General features: G+C 50.7%; 6 protein-coding genes across 6 annotated transcripts; 1 reads left to right on the top strand and 5 right to left on the bottom strand.

Moving 5' to 3' along the window:
• Positions 1–399: 399 nt before the first annotated feature.
• N7509_001015 (uncharacterized protein) lies at positions 400–5,185 on the bottom strand (the record flags this gene model as incomplete). Its single annotated transcript, XM_056625652.1, has 6 exons — positions 400–558; positions 617–805; positions 863–1,860; positions 1,929–3,423; positions 3,471–4,547; positions 4,664–5,185. 6 exons carry the CDS (start codon positions 5,183–5,185, stop codon positions 400–402), a joined length of 4,440 nt encoding a protein of 1,479 aa, XP_056494234.1.
• Positions 5,186–6,146: 961 nt separating this feature from the next.
• On the top strand, positions 6,147–6,728 carry N7509_001014 (uncharacterized protein; the record flags this gene model as incomplete). Its single annotated transcript, XM_056625651.1, has 2 exons — positions 6,147–6,163; positions 6,254–6,728. 2 exons carry the CDS (start codon positions 6,147–6,149, stop codon positions 6,726–6,728), a joined length of 492 nt encoding a protein of 163 aa, XP_056494233.1.
• Positions 6,729–7,352: 624 nt separating this feature from the next.
• N7509_001013 (uncharacterized protein) lies at positions 7,353–8,054 on the bottom strand (the record flags this gene model as incomplete). The annotated part of the gene is made up of 3 exons (XM_056625650.1): positions 7,353–7,526; positions 7,626–7,783; positions 7,955–8,054. 3 exons carry the CDS (start codon positions 8,052–8,054, stop codon positions 7,353–7,355), a joined length of 432 nt encoding a protein of 143 aa, XP_056494232.1.
• A 1,160-nt stretch (positions 8,055–9,214) lies between these two features.
• Positions 9,215–10,630, bottom strand: N7509_001012 (chitin synthase export chaperone; the record flags this gene model as incomplete). The annotated part of the gene is made up of 7 exons (XM_056625649.1): positions 9,215–9,426; positions 9,514–9,853; positions 9,929–10,022; positions 10,103–10,190; positions 10,273–10,378; positions 10,404–10,490; positions 10,601–10,630. 7 exons carry the CDS (start codon positions 10,628–10,630, stop codon positions 9,215–9,217), a joined length of 957 nt encoding a protein of 318 aa, XP_056494231.1.
• A 1,002-nt stretch (positions 10,631–11,632) lies between these two features.
• On the bottom strand, positions 11,633–15,717 carry N7509_001011 (C-24(28) sterol reductase; the record flags this gene model as incomplete). Its single annotated transcript, XM_056625648.1, has 8 exons — positions 11,633–11,787; positions 11,870–11,981; positions 12,071–12,322; positions 12,520–12,671; positions 12,849–12,932; positions 13,127–13,315; positions 13,841–15,477; positions 15,680–15,717. The coding sequence occupies 8 exons, from the start codon at positions 15,715–15,717 to the stop codon at positions 11,633–11,635; spliced, it is 2,619 nt and encodes an 872-aa protein (XP_056494230.1).
• Positions 15,718–16,514: 797 nt separating this feature from the next.
• On the bottom strand, positions 16,515–18,442 carry N7509_001010 (RING-type E3 ubiquitin transferase MAG2; the record flags this gene model as incomplete). The annotated part of the gene is made up of 2 exons (XM_056625647.1): positions 16,515–17,106; positions 17,199–18,442. The coding sequence occupies 2 exons, from the start codon at positions 18,440–18,442 to the stop codon at positions 16,515–16,517; spliced, it is 1,836 nt and encodes a 611-aa protein (XP_056494229.1).
• Positions 18,443–19,527: the final 1,085 nt, after the last annotated feature.

Raw genomic sequence — 19,527 nt, 5'->3', positions numbered from 1 at the left:
AGCAATAAGAAGAATTTATTGCCCGAAGAACAACCCGCCCCAAATGCTTAATACCCAGGGTATGCAAGCATAAAACTATTACTTAGACAAAGACTGGCGCCAGGAGCAATGAATGTCCAACGGCCAAAATCGAAAAGAAGCAAAGCCATTTCATAAAGTAAAAAAGAGAAAAGAAGAACGCATTGTGTTGCCAGAATTTTCAACACCAGTCCAGTCCGTCCCATTCCGTTATTTCCATCTCCATTCATTTTCTTCGGGCTTCGTACGCAGGGGATGTCGTTATACGTCATGCTGAAAGACAATGATGCTGGCGTCCATCATATGATCGTAGAACGTGGAAAACTGCAGGCAGTAAAAATGTAAAACGAAAAAAAAAATCGAGATAGCAATTATATCCGCTTAGATACCGTGCAGTTCGCGGGTACGACGGGACAGAGGAGCGATCATGCGGAGAATCGGGTCCTGCGGGTTGCGCTCTGCGACTGCCATGTACAGGTTGTTCAAGCGCTGTCCGAGAATGTTCATAATGTTGGGAGTAATTTCACGCAGGTCGTTGTCCTAGATTCTGGTTAGAAGGGAACATGACGGGTTGGAAGAAGTTCAAATAACAACATACCATGGGGTTCACATTGGTGAGCACCACGTTAAGCCATCCCAGACGGGGGCCAACGTTGGTTGAGAGAGATGATGTAACTGCCACACCAATCGAGAGCATGACAATGGCAGAGAGGCTGGTTAGGAACTGGGGATTGACGCGAATGAAGAAGTTGTCGAACAGATCGGCCTGTTGGCTGGATTGAATCCACTATGAAACAGAAGCGTTAGCAGGGGTTACATGGCTCCAGGCATGGGGCAAACAAACCTTGATCGATGCCTCTTCCACTTTGTTCGCACTGAACATCCGGGTGATCTCTGCCAGCTCGGCTTGTTCCGGTGTGGGAATAGCAGGAGCGGGAGTAGGGGCCTGGGAATGGGCCTGGGCCTGAACAGGAGGCTGAGTAGGAACTGGAGGTGCCGCGACAGGGGCGACAGGGGCGACAGGGGGAGCAGGGCCAGTAGGCTGAGGGGTGCTTCGGTTCACTGGTCGCTGGGGAGTATGCGCGCGATTCTCAGGGCGGGGTTGCGGGGCCTGTCTGGCACTGGGGTGCTCATTCTGGCGAACCTGGGCCTGGCCCTGGTTGGCAACAAGGGTGTTGACGGTGCTTGAGAGGGTTCGGAGCATGGCCGACAGCTCATCCATCTTCGCCTGATCGTTTCGGCGCTGCGCTTCCAACTGCTTGATCTGGGATTGGAAGTGGCGTTCCATGTCGCTCTCCAGCTTCTTGGTACCGCGTGCCATGTCTTCGATCATGGGGAAAATGGAGCTCTGCAGAGCCTTGTTGATCTCAGCCCCAATGAGAGGACCGACATGCTGTGCGAGGTTTTCCGAGGCAGCCTTAATGACAGCAGGCATAGCGTTCATCACAGCCCTGGGAAGGGCCTGGGGAAGGGCCTCTCGGATCTCATTCTTCATAGAGCTACTGATTTGCCGAGAGACGACGGAATTCAGTTGCTTCTCAACGGCGGCGGAAGTGGCATCGGTGACAGCAGGAAGGACATCAGTCTTGATGCTCTCAGAAACAATGCGGGCGAGATTCTTCTCAACATTGTCCGACAGAGTGCTGGAAACGAGACGAAGGACTTGATCCTGTTTTGCGGAGGTGGCAGCATCCCAGCTGCGGCGCTCCTCATCGAAGCGACTCATCACACCCTCCATTTCACGACCCAAGCTCTGGTTGAACTGTTGGGAAACGGTGTTCTGAAGAACCTCAAGATGTTTATCAAGAGAGAAAGGAGCCATCGATACAGTAGAAGTGTTTCCTATTGAAGAGAGGTAAGAATAAGTTGGGGAAGGTGGGGGAGAGGAAGTGAATGTGGAGTGAACTTACCAGAAGAGTGAGAGTTGTCAGTGGGAAGGGGCTCAACACCGACAGTCGCAGTTGGCTCCTTCGCTTTGACGGTTGCCTCGGAAATGGCGGAGGAGGCAGAAACACTCTTCTTCTTCTTTTTCTTGTCTACCTTCTCGGTCTTCTCGGCTCCGTTAGGTGCAGGCGCAGACACAGGGACAGGCACATTCTCAGCCTGCTCCTTCTTCTGAGTCTTGGTGGGCGACGCATTACGGGACGCAATCACACCAGCAGCGGAGTCAACAAGGTCAGTCTTCTTCGTGGGCTCCTTGGAAGTTCTAGAAGGATTAGAAGCAGCGTCACCGTTGACCGAGGGATCATCAGTGACGTAGCTTGGGAACGACTGGAGGTCGGTAATTTCAATAGTGCCTTCCTCGAGACCGTCTACTGGACGAATCACCTTATTATCAGAGGTCCATCCCAGGTCCTCCTTCTTGATGTTCAGGCAGGTTACTCCTCGCGAGTGCATAACATACAGCTCGAACAGGCCAGTCTCCTCATGTCCTCGCTTATCGGTGGTATTCTTCGTGACCGGAAGGAGCTCCAAGCTTCTCAACTGGCCCTTGGAACCGAGAGAGATCTCCCGAATTCCACTCAGGCATGCAGTCGAGTCGGGCTTGGGCAAAGTGCTGTCCTTCTCGGCGATAGCCTTGATGTAGGTCGCCTGTGACATGGGCGACAGGTTGTATCTCGGCGCAGACAAGTGGACGAAGTAGATCGAGTTGCGGGTAGGGTGTCCAACAACAATAATTCCCGAAGAGGGATGGTAGGCGACGCTACAGATAGCATCCGACTCGTTCTCATGAGGGAACTTCAATTCCTCCACAGCCTTGCCAAGCCCAATATCCCAGAGCTGCAAGGTGTGGTTCTGCTTGAGTCCAACCAGGACATAGCGCAGCGCCATGGAGCGCGAGTAGGCGCGAAGCTTGTCAAGGAAAAGCACCGAGGTAGGCCAGGACTTCTCGGCGGGGGAGCCTGTCACGAATGTGTTCAAGGGCACCCGAACCTCATTCGGAGCAGGACCCTCGACAACGCTAGCGCTTGCCAGGAAATCACGGATATCCCAGAAGCGAAGACGGCCTGTCTTGTCCAGGGAGGCGATCACAGTGTCATCTTCACTGAAGGCAAAGTCCTTACCGGCCTTACCGGTAGAAATCTTCAGGGCACGCTCTTTGAAGAACTTCTCAGTGTTGACGGTGCGCTGAGATCCAGTCACACTGTAGCTGGCGTTCATTGCAGCCTGGGGAGAAACGACGTAGATGTTCTTGCCGCGCCCGATGGCGAACAAGTCGGGGTGACGAGTGCTCCGCTTGGCTCGCGTTTTCAGCTGGCCGCCAGAGGTATTCTCGTCAGAGGCCGGGAATGGAGGGAAGATCAGGCTCTCGCTCTCCAATGCATCCAACTCAAACAGGTCCTTCGCATGGCGCGAGATCAACGCCCAATAGACGGTACCGCTGACACCGATGCCAAGAATAGCCTGCACATCGGAGGATCCGGTCGTTGGGGAGACGTACACAAGGTAACGTTAAACACACGGTCCCGGGTAGAACGGAAGACCTGACGGTCACTTCCATCATCCTGGCGAATAATCCTAATACCGCCAGTCTTCGCGAGAGCGTATACAATGTACTCGGAAGTAGCAGCCGTCAGGGAGCGATCCAGCTGATCAAAGTCCTTCTTGAGACGAGCGATATCCATAATACCGTCGTCGCGGAAAACCGCAAACTTTCCAGATTGCGGCTTGACATTGATCGAGATGAAAGGCTTCAGGGGGAAGTTGTGGACAGAAACAATGCGCTCTTCCTCCTTCTCGGCACTATCCTCGGCGCTCTCCCAGCTATCAGCAAGGGCGTCGGTGTTTTCATTGGCATTGAGAAGCACCGTGGCTGTGGCAGCAGCAGCAGTAGCAACAGCAGCAGCCTCCTTGATCGATTCGTCTGAATCGGCGGCCTCTTTCGCTTCAGGTGCGGTTTCCCGCAGGTTACTGGCGATCGAGGAGAGAACTTCCTGAGTTGTCTCCTCCTCTGTAGGGGAAGAGACAGCTTCTGGCTCGGGTGATGGCTGGGCCTCGCTTGCGCTAAGAGAGCGACCAATTTCATCCACGAGGCGACCAACGACATCATTGACTGCCTGGCGCTGCTCAGGTTCCAGAATAGGCTCCTGGTTCCGCTTCTTCTTGGGCTTCGCTGGCTCGGAAGCTTCTGGAGCATCCAAGTTGGCGGTGACATGAACAGTGGTCTTCTCCACGACCTCGGCAGCTGGGGTCTCACCACCCGATGGGGGCTGTGGAGACTTGTTGCGAGGGGAGATAGCAGCAAGCTGGTCAAATGGGTTGCTATAAGTGAAGATGGAATTGTTAGAGGCTGAGGCTGCTGCGACCGTCTCCGGCTGCGCAGCTTGCTCAGAACTAGAATCCTCAAATTCCACAGTAGAGTCGGCAGCTTCCTGAATCAGGGGCTCGGTAGGGTCAGCCTGGGCCTGGGGCGAAACCGACTGAGTCTCCTCAGTCACTGGGGCCTTAGGGCCGGCACCGAGCATATCCATCAACATATTAACGTAGTGTCCACGCGGTTCCTCTTGAGCCTCGGACTCGTCACCCAGCTGGGTGACGAGGGAGCGGCCGGGGAAGCGGCCGGGGCAGCAGCCGCATCAGGCCTGCCAAACATCGAGGCGACGAAATCCGAGGCGGAAATATTTCGTCCGTGGGGAGAAGTCACCTCCTGGGCCGGCGGGTAGCGAGCTTGTTCCGGAGCAGGAGCAGGAGCAGCAGGCTGAGGAACAGCGCCAGAACCTTGGCTAAATCTCAACAGGTTGAGCAGGTTGGCCGCACGGTCAGGGTTGTTTGGCTGCTGCTGTTGCTGCTGGTGCTGGTGCTGGTGCTGGTGCTGGTGCTGCGGCGGCGGCGGTGGCTGCTGAGCCCATTCGGGGTAAGGAGAGGGCACGTTGGGGCTAATGATATCGGAGCCATGGTGAGGCGGCGTGTTCAAGGGAGAAGGACTATGCATCGCCGACGCGACCTGAGGGTGGTGATAACCGTGCACCTGGGGATGGGGATAGCTCGGACCATCATAGGGCGGCGGCGGGTGCGGTGGATGCTGCGGATGAGGCGGGAACATGCCTGGCGGGTATGGCTGCTGGGACCGTTGCTGATGGATATGCTCCTGGCCAGGAGCATTAGGTGGCGATGGCCTCGGCCGAATGCTGGCCAGGAGGGCTTGCAGATCGTTGGGGGTGGACATTTCTGCCTCTCGCCTCGAGTGACAGGCGACCTCCGCACACGAACAGCACAAGCTTTGCGAGCTCTAAAAAGCTCTCTTTCGAGAGGTGAGAGAAATCAAAAATGAATAGTTATAACGCAGTCAAAGTGAGTGGTTGAATTGGATGATTTGTGAATCAAAAGATAGACGCGATGAAAGAAGAGAGTAAAAGGATGTGGAGGAGAAAGGAAGTTGGTTCAAATTGGAGTGCAGCGAAGAAATGCAAGTGGCTGTGAGTGATGCTATTTGAACCACCTTTTTCTTACTAGTGAGACCACATTCCTGCTAAGGACCATCAAGGTGGCCGGCCCTTCGTCAGCTAGATTAGTATGTATTTCCTAGTTCCAATACAAATTTAGATATATTTCTGTTATACAGTAGCAGAGTAAAAGTTCAAGTTTGCCATCTCTTGTTGGACGAGTATCTTAGTCTTCTGCCTTTGAATAGCAGACTAGTAGGTAGCTACCTAAGATAGAATCGATTGGCGTATTTATTATATCTTAGGTAGCTACTGATAGTAGTCTACCTTAAGGTACTATTCAAAGATAGTCAAGAATTGTCAGCAATAGAGGGTTGTAAACTTATATTTGTGCAACTGTATATCGAAAATTTGTGTAGGAAATACACCGTAATATAAATTCAGAAGGACCATGGTCCATTTAGCAAAAAGGGTAGTCCAGCTAGCAGCACTCATAGCTGTGGCTTTAAAGGGTTCACCGCCCAACTAAATCGAGTATTGGCCGAGTTGCCATCTCATCATGCTTCACCTTGTTCCGGTTTCTTTTTTAACAAGTTATATGGATCTCACTCAGTAGCCGGAATCTCGGCCTGGGTACTATAACCAAGGATACACTGGTTGATTCTTACAAATCACCTCACCAGCCCCAGTTGGAGACACCAAACACTTCCCTCCTCCCCCCCATCACCAACCCCATCAGCCACCATGTTCTGTCTACGGAGGTAAGAGCAACTCCCCAAACTTCCCCTCACCACGAAGCATCAAGATAAAAGAAAGATGAGACTAAAGACCTTCTTTTCATGCACATACAGCTGGCTCCCACTCCTCTTCATCCCAACAAACGCCTCCCCACTCTTCATAATCTCCTTCGTCGCCTTAACCTACATCATCCACCGACCATGCATCTACTGCTCCGCCCTCCTCCTAATCCTCTTCGCATCTTCCTGCCACTGGTCCGACCGCTGCATCTTCGATCTACGCAGTAACTGGTTCGCTCCACGCTACAGCTCCTCCCCGCCAACAAACCCAAATTCAAGTTATCAATCCGGCAACGCCACCATCGCCGCCCCCATCCCCGGTGACAGCCTCGCGGGCTTCGTCTTCGAAACATTCAACTCCACTGCCAAAGCGCTCGCTAGTGCAGCGATGGAAAGTGCCCAGAATCGACTCGGTATTGATGGGGATTCAAAGGCTGAATGGACGGGTGTTGGACTCGAGTGGTTGCGTGATGTGCTGGGTCGACGGGAATGGACGCTTCCTTGTGTGGATGTGAAAGTTCGGCTCTAGATAAATGGGTGGAAGAAAAGGAAAAAAAGTTTTGTTCTTGAAGCAATGCATGGGGGTTTTTTTCATCGCGGGGAGTTTCTGGAAATTTAGTGCATGCTCTTGATTCATTCGGTCTCGCTGTTTGGATTTGGATAGTAACTGCATTTTCACTGCTTATGACATGTTTGCCTTCGCTCCAGAACGAAGTATTTGTCGTTTTGTCTAGGGTTGATTCAAATTTGTATTGTACATATCATATGGTTTTTAATGATTAGATGGTTATGCAAAGGAACGGTTTCCTAGTACTAACTATACCTTGTGCCTTGAGAGGGTAAGAAAAGAGGTAATGCTCAGTTACTAGTAGGTCTCCTAGTAGCTACTAGTACTGGACAGTTTCACTTTTCTACCTGGGGTAGCTAACCGGGAAGCAGCATGTGCTAATTTCATATGCCATGAAAAAAGGGATAAAATAGTTCCAAGGTTAGGTGAGAATGGTAAATGCTTGTAACTTGAACTTTTGAGATATAACCAGCAATAGAGCTTAAAAACTATGCACATCAGCATTTCAAACCAAGAAATCCAACCACTTAAATCAAACTTGAACCAAAGCAATCAAGAACTAGTATCTCCATTCCAAGTGCTCATCTACGCGCGATCCGTATCCGCCTTCGTCTTCTTCATAAAAAACTCAAAATAAGCCAACACAGCCTCAGGCACATGCTCAACAACAGTCTCATTACCACCAGGCTTCGAAACACAAACACCCAAAGAAATCAAGAAATTATCAACAAGGGGCACACATGCCGCACAAGAACAGATCTAGAAAATATCATATTATATTAGTATGGTACAGTACTCCACTTAGTAAAACCAAGGTACAATGGTTCGGTTTCAATTCATTCACGGTTGGCGCCATACCTGAGCTAACCCATTAACCAAACACCTCTGCAACGCCGCAGGATCACCACTAGAAATAGCAGAGACGACGCAAGATGCTGTCCCCGAGAGTCCAAGACATGCTGCTAGGTTACAGGCTGGTGGCATTTGGCTGATTGTGAGGCGGTTCTGTTCTCGTACTGGAATCGCGGTGAAACGAATGTGTTAGTGGGGTGCTTTGCTTTGCTTTGGGGGTGATGGCGATTATAGGATGATGAGTAGCCCCGGGTTAGAGGATGATCATTATAAGGTTTGGAAGAAGGGCTAGAATACTAGTAGAGAAAAAAAAGAGAGGAAAGAAGCAGACATACAAGCTACCGTGGCATTGCTTTTATCGAGAGGACCCGATTTATCGGCGTAGGAATGGCCAGCTAAAGCTGCGAAGGCGAGGATAGAGATGTGAAAACGCATGGTCACGGTGGAAAAGTTCAAGTCCAACTTGGGGGGAGAAATGAAGGACACAAGATTCCTAGACTAGATAGATACTAATAGTTTGGATTCAATCGGTGCAGAATTTAGCAAAATGCCAGAAAAATTGCCCAGGGTTCCAACAAGTTTGGGTATATATTGGAAATTACTAGTAGTACGAAGAAAAACCGAACCTGCATCTATCGAAATGTAACTCCAGCCCTGGAGACAGACAGCAGACTATACTAGTAATATTTATGACCAACGACGTCGGGGTTTTCTTGCACTGCACCCATTGGCAAGCTTCTCCCAAATTCGATTCGATATACCACCACCGCATTTGCCCAACTCATGCGGCAAGGGAACACACAACACACTTTACTACAAAGAACGGACGTCACACCCCAGGATATTGTCGCCGGGATGATTTGGACGAATTAAGATATCGCGAGGTAACACCGAGTCGCATCGAGATTCTCGTCCAGCCAGTCCCCTTTTCCATTTCCAATTACATGCACGCTGGTCATTTTGAATGAACGGTCTTAAAAAAAGCCCGGGGCTGGGGGATCAAATAGCGCTCTTCTGCGAAAAGTATATTTAATTGACTGTCCGACCTACCCTACGTGACGAAGTAATCCAGTAGTGAGTAGTGATGAATGAACTTTAGATTATCAACCAGGATTATAACATAGATACATGACGGAGAGGATATCTGGCAAATAACAGAAAAAAAAAAGCAGAGCAGAAAAATATGTCAGGCAAGGTGACCTCCCGTTTACAGATCACGATCACAAATCCCATCCCACCCGCGGAGAAGAGGGGGGTGAGGGGCGCGACGGATACCAAGACGAAACCGCCGCGGAGGGGAAGCATAGAAAAGGAAAAGGAAAAGGAAAAAGGACAGATAAAATCGTGAAACATGACCCAGAGGAATGTGGTATCACAGCGTCAAAAGCTCTGTTCGTCGTTGGCAGAATTTCGTCGCCAGCAGAAAAGAACTGAACTGACTGAGCGGCCCCCCCCCCAAGCCTGGAGAGAGAGAAAAAAAGCAGAAAGAGAAACAAAACAGATGTGCGTACGTACGTATGTATCAAACAAGATAAAAGTGAGAAGAGAAGTGAAAATATGCGCACAATAAATCAAATCGACGCGATAAAACGACATTAGTTGTATCCACCGCCAGTAGGCAGGGGCCAATCATCCTCGGTAATACTGCTCCAGAAAGACCAGACACCGATAACGGACAAAAGGGTGAAGAGGGTTTCGAATAGGGCACCGTTAATTTTGCCGGATGACGCCTCGCAGAGGTGAACACTGATCACATATTGGAAAATCTGACCAATGGCGAACAGGAGAGCTGCGCCGGAAAGATAAACTGCGGTAAAGAAAAAAAGGCGTCAGTAAATAAAGACATGTTCTTTTAATGCCTGCAAAAAACTTCAGAAAGTTGAATTTGACATACGCATTGGTCGGAATTCGCCCAGTACACGGAGTACCAATACAGCCTCGAAAGCGTAGAACAGAACCAGGCAAATGAGCGGGAATAGCTGGTATAGAACGTAGAGACCGATGTTACGATTATCGTTGCCGGCACCGGTGCTAGACGCGAAATGGCCAGTCCAGTCGAACGCGGTATCCAAAGCAATGTAGCCGGTACCGATGAACAGGGCCACAGACGAAGCGCAAATGAGACCGATTGAGGCGGGAGTGCCGTCATCAAGTAACTGAAATCCCACGAGCGCGTTCATAAGAAGAATCCAGCATGTGGCAGTGATCGACGCAAGGTGGACGGCGGAAAAGCCCTACATCTAAATCAGCAAATTGCCCTCTCTGGTCGATGCAGGGAAATATGATAGGCATCATCTCTCAGTGCTCACCTTTCGAACGTTGTCATGGATCGGGATACCACCGACGGTGAAGATTTCGCAAATCTGAATAACGATAAAGCCTAGTAGGAATAATTGCATCTCACTGGGTGATGTTAGTATACCAATCCTCGCGCGCGAATCGAATTGACTCCAATTCTGAGAATGAGGGGGGTAAATGCATACCGACGCCCGACAGCAGCATGCTTCTTATCCGACCTCCATAGCATAGCGAGAGAAACGAGGATGGCCAGGAAAGCCAGTAGAATGGAGCCTACAGTATATCCCGCATTAGCCACACATGAAAGCTTAAAACTGACAAACGACCCTCGTGCATTCCAGAGCGCGCCACATACCAAGATTAGCGAGATGGCGACCGCCACTCAACTCGATTCCATAGAGAGGGCATCCATCAAACGTTCCATTGGGACCAGCGTTCGGCGGCTGATTGTCCAAAAAGAGCTGTGCGAAAGACAACAATTAGTACCAGCGTGTATATGGATCGCGAAATCGGAGGAACGAGAGGAAATTGACGAACATTGCAGACGGGCAATAGCGAGTCGCGACAGAAGTCCTGTAATAGCGGGATTGGAGTCAGCGGTCAGAGTCTGCCTAATTGGGTCTTGGGCGGAGAAGGCGCGGGAATTCGGAGAATCCAGGGGCGCGATTGGCAGCGAGACTCACGTGGAAATTCCCGAATTGTGTTGAGCCCATAGTTGAATGTTCAAGCCTTTAACCCTGGGGGAGGATGAGGGAGAGAGGGGAGTGTGGTTGTGGAAAACTCGTCGAGCTTGGAAGTTGTATTGCGGACGGGGCTCAGTCGTCCCCTGACCCGCGTGTGTTGAGGGGAGCGGGCAGGATGATGAGGTGGAGAGGAGGAGGCGGAGGAGAAGTCGAGCTCCAGCGAGAGACGAGCCACTGCAGGGCGAGGAGTCGAAAAGGCGTGAGGTTAACGAAGGTGTACGAGTAAGAGTGAGGAGTAAGAGGAAGTCGAAGTGGAGTTGGCGTTGCCAGTGCGGTCGGGACCAGGCAGAGAGTGTCTCTCGATCAGGGAATGGCCGACGCTAGTGCTTAGCTTGGGATACGATGGTTTGCTGGATTCTCAATTTTGGGATGGGATTTCCAATGAGGAGGGAAATTATTGGGGTTCAGGCCAGGGACGAGTGTACCTTGGTAATACTGGAATACCATTATCTATTATTTTCTGTTATTCCATGGCTCCTCCTACTACTTAGTATGTAGTGGCAGTGCCAGGATGACTCCAACCTTGGTCCCATCTAAGAATAGCACTAACTATCCATGGTTCGTATCCAGGACTACCACTCCATGCCTTCTCACTAAATACCATATACTATGCACGGAGTCCATCTAATTGGAACCCTTCTAGGCCCTGTGATCGCTGCCCTTGCGTGGCGCAAAACGATCTGGTCGACTGGTCGACCCGGCGACCCGCCGATGTGCCGCCACTCGATCGACGGGATCGTCTCTACACGATCCAATTCTTCACCAGTTAGTACAAGAGTACCATTCGGCAATTCATGGACTTGAAAAAACATCTTTCAATTTGATCTGTCTTCAACCTTGGAAATTATCACTTTCCATCTTTATTCTCTTCCAACCTTCCCACCAAGAGTATCCACTCTGAAAAACTCACGCTTGGAGTTGAGAATATATCCACCTCCCTTTCGAGTGCTTCAACCCGCATGCGACTCGAATCTAGCACACATCCTCAACAACCAATTCCTTACCATCATGCTCTCCCAGATCCAACTTAAGCGTACGTCCAAACAACTCCAGCAACATCTCAAAGCACGACTTGGTAATAGCAGGGTCGTACCGACCCTTGCTGAGCTCATCGCGAATAAAAGCATCTACATTATCACCTCACAGTCAGCAAACCACATGTCCCGAAAACGGGAAAATACCACAGCACTAATCTGCTCTCAAACTCACGCTGTGCCCAAGCAACTTCATAGAAACTGAACAAAACACCCTTCTCGTGCAGAGTCTTGCGAATCAAATCCCGTCCCTCGGGCGGAACGTGTGTATCATTTTTGCCAAAGATCTGCGAAAGCGAAGCGTTAGCATTAGACCTGCCAGTGGTCTTCCACAGTAAAAGGACGCGGACGCAGAGCGCTGCGAAGGATAGCCTACCATCAAAAGTTCACCCTTGATATCACCCGTCCTTGCCAAACTGTCATCATTCTTACCCCGGGCCAGGGTCTTGCTGTGGATATCCGTCGCAAAGTAACACACAGCCGCCTTGACCCGACTATCGAGTGCACAGCGGTACGCAAGATGGCCGCCGAGACACATACCCGTTGCGCCGACGCGGCCGTTGCATGTTGAGAGGGAGAGAAGATAATCTACTGTCAGGGTTGCGTCTTCGTCGTAAGCTTCTAGTTTCTGCGTTGGAGTTAGCACAATACAGCACAGTACAGCACAGCCACTGATTATAGTATATAAGACTCTGGGTCTCCTTCCCGGACATAATCGTGAGCATGACATGGCATAATAAGCCCATTCATGCACACAACTGTCGGTAAATCCATCGTATGCCTAGGTATGAGAACCCAGTGGCCAAGGTGGTCACTAGTACTTACTTTACCAATCTTCCACGCATTGCCCTTATCGGTATCTTCAGCATTATACTGCAGCGGCTCGGGACCGGTAAATTCATGATAACTCGATGGGGCCGCGACGATGTACCCCTGGCCGGCGATTTGGCGAGCAAAACGTGCCACAGGGCCTGTGACTGTAAAGATTTAAGATTGGTTGTCAGCAGAAGATACCTTCCCAAGACCTAGGTATACATGAATTTTCGGTAAGGTAGTTTTGCTGCCATGAAGCATTGGCAGCGCAGTGGCAGCGCAATCAATCGAATAAAAAACTTGAACTTGAAAGGAAAATTCAGGCTCTGCCTCTTTCCTACCTTGATAAATTTCGCTGAATATAGCGACTCCGGGGAATCTTGCTTTGGGATATCCTGGGACAGTGGGGTGGAAAACATATATACCTGTGGAAATCGTATTAGCACTTATTTATAGATATAATTGAAAGCTGTAGTTTCGTTTCTTTTCTTTTCACGAAAAAAGTGAAGAAAAAAAGAAAGAAAAAAAAGCTATGGTGATATTTTTCGTCCGGTCAAAGCTTAAAAGCTAGCTCGGGGAAATGAGGGGCGGATGTTGAAGTTCAAGTTCAAGTACATACGCATGCTACCCTGGCCATCGGCCTTGGTGGGAACGTCGACGGTGGTTTCTTGGACGAGCATGATGTTGGAATGGGCTGTCTTTGCTGGTCTTGGGAAAGTCAATTGGAATGGATGTTGGAGCTGTCGCGAGCTCCGGAAGAAAAGATAACTTGAGCTTGAAGGGAGCGCGGGGCCCCAGTCATGTGCCGCTGACAAAGTGCGGGCGCCCGGTGAACGTTGATGTCAATAACTGAAGTTTTTTTTTTAAAAAATCAAGTTTCCATCTAATCTATTGCCTACTGCCTACCAGTGAAATACATTGTAAATTTGAACTAATTTTCATTGGTATATTTAATTGAACTAAATTAAGTAAAGAAAACATAAAAGAAACTTGAAGAACCCGAGGAATCCATTGAATAATATACATGGAACTGAATGTTGAATGGGACCGCTGCGAGGCGTTCGTTTTTCAAGACAAGACACCGCGATCAGCGGAGCCATGGCAAGCATTATAAAGATAATATCTCGAGTGGTGTCAAAAAGGGGTCCCAAAAATGCGTCATTTCTAATTGAGTGAGCTTTTTGAAAGCACAACCGCCCGGAGCCGCTGTACAGCAAAAGGGGAAAAAAAGTCGGGATGGGCGAAAAGGGGAGGCCCGATTATAATTCCTTAAAGGACTTTAAAAGACGTACTATAGCAAGCAGGGTTAGTGGTTGCTTGCTTCATCAGGAACTAAGGGGGATTGATTGAAAACTCACAGGAATGAACAGGTAGGGAACCTGTCGCTCGTACTCGGCCCAAGTCTCGCCATACTTGATGCGGCAGCGCTGAATATCGCGCAGCGCACGGTGGGAGATCATGCAGGCAAAGAAGACAGGGTAGAACCAGGGGAAGGGGCTAGAGAAGCCGGTGATCAGGCCCCAGTTCAGGGCGAAGAAGAGATCGCAAGTGTAGTGGATCTTGCGGGCCTTGCCGTACCAGCCATCGATCAGGATCTTGGAGCCGTCGGCGGTGGTGAGGGTCTTGGGGTTCTCAACAGTCTGCCATGGCAGCTGGGGGAAAGTGTTGCGCTTGACCATAGTGCCGCGCTCCTGCTGACGGAAACGGTTCTTCTGGCTGTTGGTTGTGTCCCACACCCAGTAGACGAATAGGTATGCGGCGTAAAGGAAGGCCAGGAAGAATCGGTTCCAGTGGTACTCGGAGGGGTCGTGGTTGGCCAGGTAAATGGTGCAGTGGCAGTAGCTCAAGGGGACACCGGCCAAGTTCCAGAAGATGAGCATGAAGCCCCACTTCTCGTAGTACATATCCCAAGTGGACACAATGCACTCCTCACCCTTGGAGCAGGCATTGGCGTAGAGGAAGTGGGCCATGACCAGGAACATGACCTCGCCAGAAACATAGCCGTAGACCTCCCATTGACGGGCGGCGGCACCCATGGAGAGGAAAAGCAGAATGTACCAGGGCAGGCGGACCTCGAAGAACATCTTAAAGTCCAGGATACCAAACATACGGGGGTTCAGCTCAGCACCCATGAAAAAATCATAGATCGGAGCGCCGGTCATACGGTGCTCAGCGCCACGAGCCAGAGCCGAGAAATACGCGACGAACGAGACGATGAAGCCAGACAGAATGGCAACGCTCATCAAGGGGCCGAACTCATCGATGATGGTGTAGAGCTTGAAGAGACCAGTCGTGTGCAGAACAACAACCAGGATGATGCTGGTGTAGAAAGACCAGACAGCCGAGCAGTAGTAGGGCAACTGCTTGTTGCCCGAGTGTGGCAGAGGACGTCCCATCATCGAAACACCGGGGAGCAGAACGTAGCAAGCACCCTCGAAGACGAAGAAAACCCAGTAGATAGTCCACGCCTTGAAAGACGGGAATGCGCCGGTATAGACGAGGTTGGCCATGTGAGCGAAGAACTCGGAGAAGCTCTGGCCCTCCGCGCGGGTAGGGAACTTGCCATCATAATAGGTTGCGCCAATCCACATGTAGTACATGAGCATAGGGAAACCGATCATCATGGCCAGCACACCAGGCGAACCGCCAAACTCCTTGTGTCCGCTGTAGTCGACCTTGGGGTCCAGTCCTTCTTCCCATCCATCGACAATGCGCGACTCGGTCTTGACCTGGGATTTCATAGGGGTCGAAGCCTTGCCATTGGTGGCCAACTTTACAGGAGCGATCTTCTCCTCTTCCTCCTCCGAATCCTCAGTCTTGACCCTAGCGGAGGCGCGACGGCGAGTTGTGGACTTGGAGCGGGATCGGGGAGCAGGAGATCCATTCTCAAGGCCCTCGTCGAAGGCCGCAGAGCTCTTGCGCGTGGAGCGACGACCAGGGGTCTCGATGTAACCGGGACGATCCATTTTCCTGAAAAGAGAGAGGAAAAGGATTAGCGATTGCGATTGAGATTAAAAAAGAAGAAAGACCCTAGAAGACGAGTGCAATTGCGGCGCGGGTGGGCATGACAGGGGGGCATCATATAGCCAGTCGCGACAGGGTGGATCGAATCGCAAAGGGGAGTCGGAGAACCCGAGAACCGAGAACCAGGAGGAAAAGTTGAAATACATACTTAGGGGTCTTCCCCGTTTGAGAGCGAGTCAAAGTCATGATTGTCTCCTCGGAAGTCCGAGATCCGACTTCAGGGCAAAGGAGTAGTGGGAGGGTTGGGATGAAAACAAGGACAAGTAGGAAAAACGAAACGGGAATGTTTACTTGGAGCAAAGCGGCGTGGGGACGGCAAAATTACCTCGAATTACCTGCAGATTACGTCCGGCTCGCGCCTCACCCGGCAGCGTGGGCCTGTTTTGTTCCCCCACAATTACGCTTGTTGTCCTTCCGGTTACTACCATAGTTCAGTTGCTGCTAAGTGTCATCTTCTACTACTCTTACGTTTAGTTCATTTAATACCTGGCCCAGTCGCACTCTGGAAACCCCCGAAGCCCCGGGATTCTCCTCGATCACCCATGCATGGTCGACGTGGGCGTTTTTATTTAAATTTTTTCTCCCTGCAGCGGCGATCCCTGCGCCAAGACTGTCGTTCCCTTTTCATCATGCAGTACATACAATACTCACAAAGTTTGTGTGGATTATTTAATTTTCTCTTCAGGCCATTGTAGGAAATTCATTGCTGGTAGCTTCTATGGACAGGTGAATTTCTATGTTTATTTTGCTTTCAGATAGTAAACACCACAAGAAAATGTTGGGACTGGAATGTGGGCCCACTGCGGAACTGTCAAGGCAAATCGATACTATAATGCGATGAAGCAATGCCATAGGAAAAGCAATGAGAACATCTTGCAAGAGAAAGGATTTGAATACCACAGAAAAATTGCACAATTCGCTCCGAGGCGGAAAAAAAAATAAGAACAAAGCCCGGAATCCGGTGGACATGGAGTATTTCAAGCCTATGCGCCGCGGTGGCTGTTGGTGGACATTAATGTAATCTTGCCCTTCTTCTTTTTCTTACTAGATTTGGATGAAGAAGAGGGTCCTGACTCCTGATTCTCGGGAGCCGTTTGGGCGATGATTGCTGACTCTTGCTGTGCAAAGAGCTCATCTTCCCACCCTGCTAGCCATCCATCATGCCGGGGCTGGGCCTCCAAAGTTGGAGATGTTGATGCAATAGCCGTCGTGCCCCAAACGGTACGAACCCCAGGCGGACTGCTGGAAGGGGAGGCTAGTGCTCCGAATTGGGATGACGCGCGTGGTGGGGACGCTGAAGAGGCACCAGCGTCGAAAACCGCAGAATCGGCATTGCTGGACAGTGGTTGGAAATCATGGACATTGAAAGGCGCATCGCTGGAATTTCCAATACTCGGGCGCTTGCGACGTGCAGCAGCCCATCGTTCGTCATCTTCCTTCTTCTCTGCGCGAATGCGGTCTTTCTCCTCGCGAGCTTCCTTGTCCCGATTGCGCTTTCGCCTTCTGTCGGTTTCTGTACGGAATTGCGCGAGGACTTCAGGAACCACCACATCCCTCCAGTCGCACTCAAGGAAGCTCACCTCACAGCCGTAGGGTAGGTGTCCGAGATATTTAACACGCTTGCGCAGGTCATCATCGACCATATGACCAGTGGAGATGTGCTCTACCCGGGTAGTATGGTCGCGGGGAATTGAGCATATTCGCCAAACGCAGCTTTGAGAATCCTGATGTCCAGTGGTGACAGATAAAATTGAGGCAATGCTTGATAGAAGTAGTATGGTTGGTCCGACGGCGGTGTATTTTGTGCCTCTTTGCCTCGGCCCTTCGACCGAGTCTGCGATTTGGGCTCGGATTCAAGTTGAATGTTCTCCATAATTTCCGGGAGACGATCCGTTTCATCTGATGTGATTGGTGTTGGGGTGGGTTCCGCGGCCGGATGTGTCACGTCCGTGCTGGAACTTGGCGCCGATTCCTCGGAAGAGCCACTAACCGGCGGAGCCGCATCTTCAGTGGTGTCCGATACCACAACGGGATCTTTGGCGGGTCTGGAATTCGCTTTTTGCCGAGTGATGGCGGGTGGATTGCCAATCCCCTGAAGCGTTTCCTTCGCCTCGGAGATCGCGCGGACGGCCTTCCGGGACCACGTATTCTCATCCCCAAACAACAGCTCGTCCTCAACCTCCTGTCTCTGGAGATCTTCGATTTCTGTGTCGTATTGAGCGGCCATGTAGTCCTCGCCACCTTTCATGATTCGAGAGTAGTCGGCCACTTCGGCCACATGGTACCAGGGGATATCCTCTCCCTTAACAATAGTTTCACCACCATCACGAGGAAGAGCAAGAGTGCTGCCAGCTTCTCGCTTGACTAGTCTTAGAACAACATCCCCGCCTTCCACGGGGAGATCACCTTCTTGGCCCCGGAACCATCGGACAGGGCGACTCTCTGAGGCGTAAATCGAGTCCCAGCAGATTGGACATTTCTTCCACCGAGGCTTCTTGTCAGGGACATGTTCCTCACCATCGGACGAATGCATATAACGAATAAGGCATGGAAGACAGAAAATATGGCCGCATCGAGCCATTCGCGGTGCGACCGGTATAGATAAACAAATGGGACAGCTGGCCGCCTGAGTCTGAGCGGAAACCAGGACCTGAAGAACAGATGCCCAATCTAGATGTACATCTGCATTGGCTGCTTGGGCATGGTAATTGAGATCCGGGGAGACAATGAAGCGGTAATTCGCATGGACATATCGTGCTTTGTCCACTGCATGGTAGCCGGACCCTGTGCCCGATGATGCATAACGCCGAATATTGCGAGGGGGTGGTTGATACTGTGGTCGAGGAGGAAGAGAGAAATTCATCAAATGAGTAATGGACGTCTGTCCTTTGCGGCTGTTGGTAGATTTCATGACGGCCTGGACAAGGGACAATAGGTCAGCAGGGAGCCTTTGAACCCCATCCAGTTTAGAATACCCACCGATTCACTGTACTCATCATCATCCAAAAGTCCGGGTTTCTTTTGTCGTTTGTGCTGATTCTTTCGGCCTTGATTGTTGCGCGGCGCCCCCGAGTTCCTCGACGATAGTCCGGCCCCAAAGCTTCCAGAGCCTCCTGCCCGTCGCTGGGAGCTGCTATCGTTTGAGGGAGTAGAGTGATAGGTCGCAGGCCCGGCGGGGGGGATTTGAGATATTTACCGCTTTGGAAGGAGTCGGAGTTTGCCCACCACCTGACGACATCTCCAAACCAATTTCCGTGGGTCAGATAGCTTGACGTCGATTCTACACGACCGAAAGAGCGTAAAGCCTGAATGACCGTTCGGGCAGCTTCAACGTGAGGCTCTTTGTAAGTCCCAGCCAAATGCAGCGCTTGATAAGCTAGGCGATCAACCAACAAAGAAGAACAGAAATGTGTCCATCAGAGTACCCAGAGTACTCTAGGTCAGTCTGAGAATGCAGAAGAAAAGTATGAATAGGCCAAGCCTCGAGAGGCCATCTAAAGATAAAGATGGCGACCAGGATTGGCACGCAGAGTACATCGCGATGGCGGGCGTCGAGGAGGGGCGGGCCATGACATCGCCGGGCACACGTGCCGGTGACTCAGCAAATGCTGACTAACTTTTGATTTGGGAAGGTCTGCACTTCATCAGCTTCGCTTCCAGCAGGCGTTGAATGAGGGACCACGACTCTTTCGACCACCTTATCTTTTCACCGCATCTGACATACTCGTCTTCCTCCCCTTGAAGTACTTCCTTTTACTTTGATTTCATTATTCAGGTAAAACTCAAATCCTGACCCGTGTCTCTCATCCCGCGCATTGTCTTTTATTAACCATTCAAATCTCCAGCTCTAACGATTCACACTCCCCGACTCCGATATACCCAACCTCCGAGTCCCTTCGAAACATCCACTCGATTTTCGGTAAAGGCCAACATGGCTGCATAAATGAAATTTGCCCTTCAGGTTTTTGGATCATCTTGATTTTCATAGCGCATGGT

Source organism: Penicillium cosmopolitanum, assembly GCF_028827165.1.
Source record: "Penicillium cosmopolitanum strain IBT 29677 chromosome Unknown utg000003l:1.0-3747932.0:1.0-3751027.0, whole genome shotgun sequence".
Taxonomy (NCBI): Eukaryota; Fungi; Ascomycota; class Eurotiomycetes; order Eurotiales; family Aspergillaceae; genus Penicillium; species Penicillium cosmopolitanum.
The sequence above is the reverse complement of the archived record's forward strand: the minus strand, read 5'-3'. Positions and strand labels throughout refer to the sequence as shown.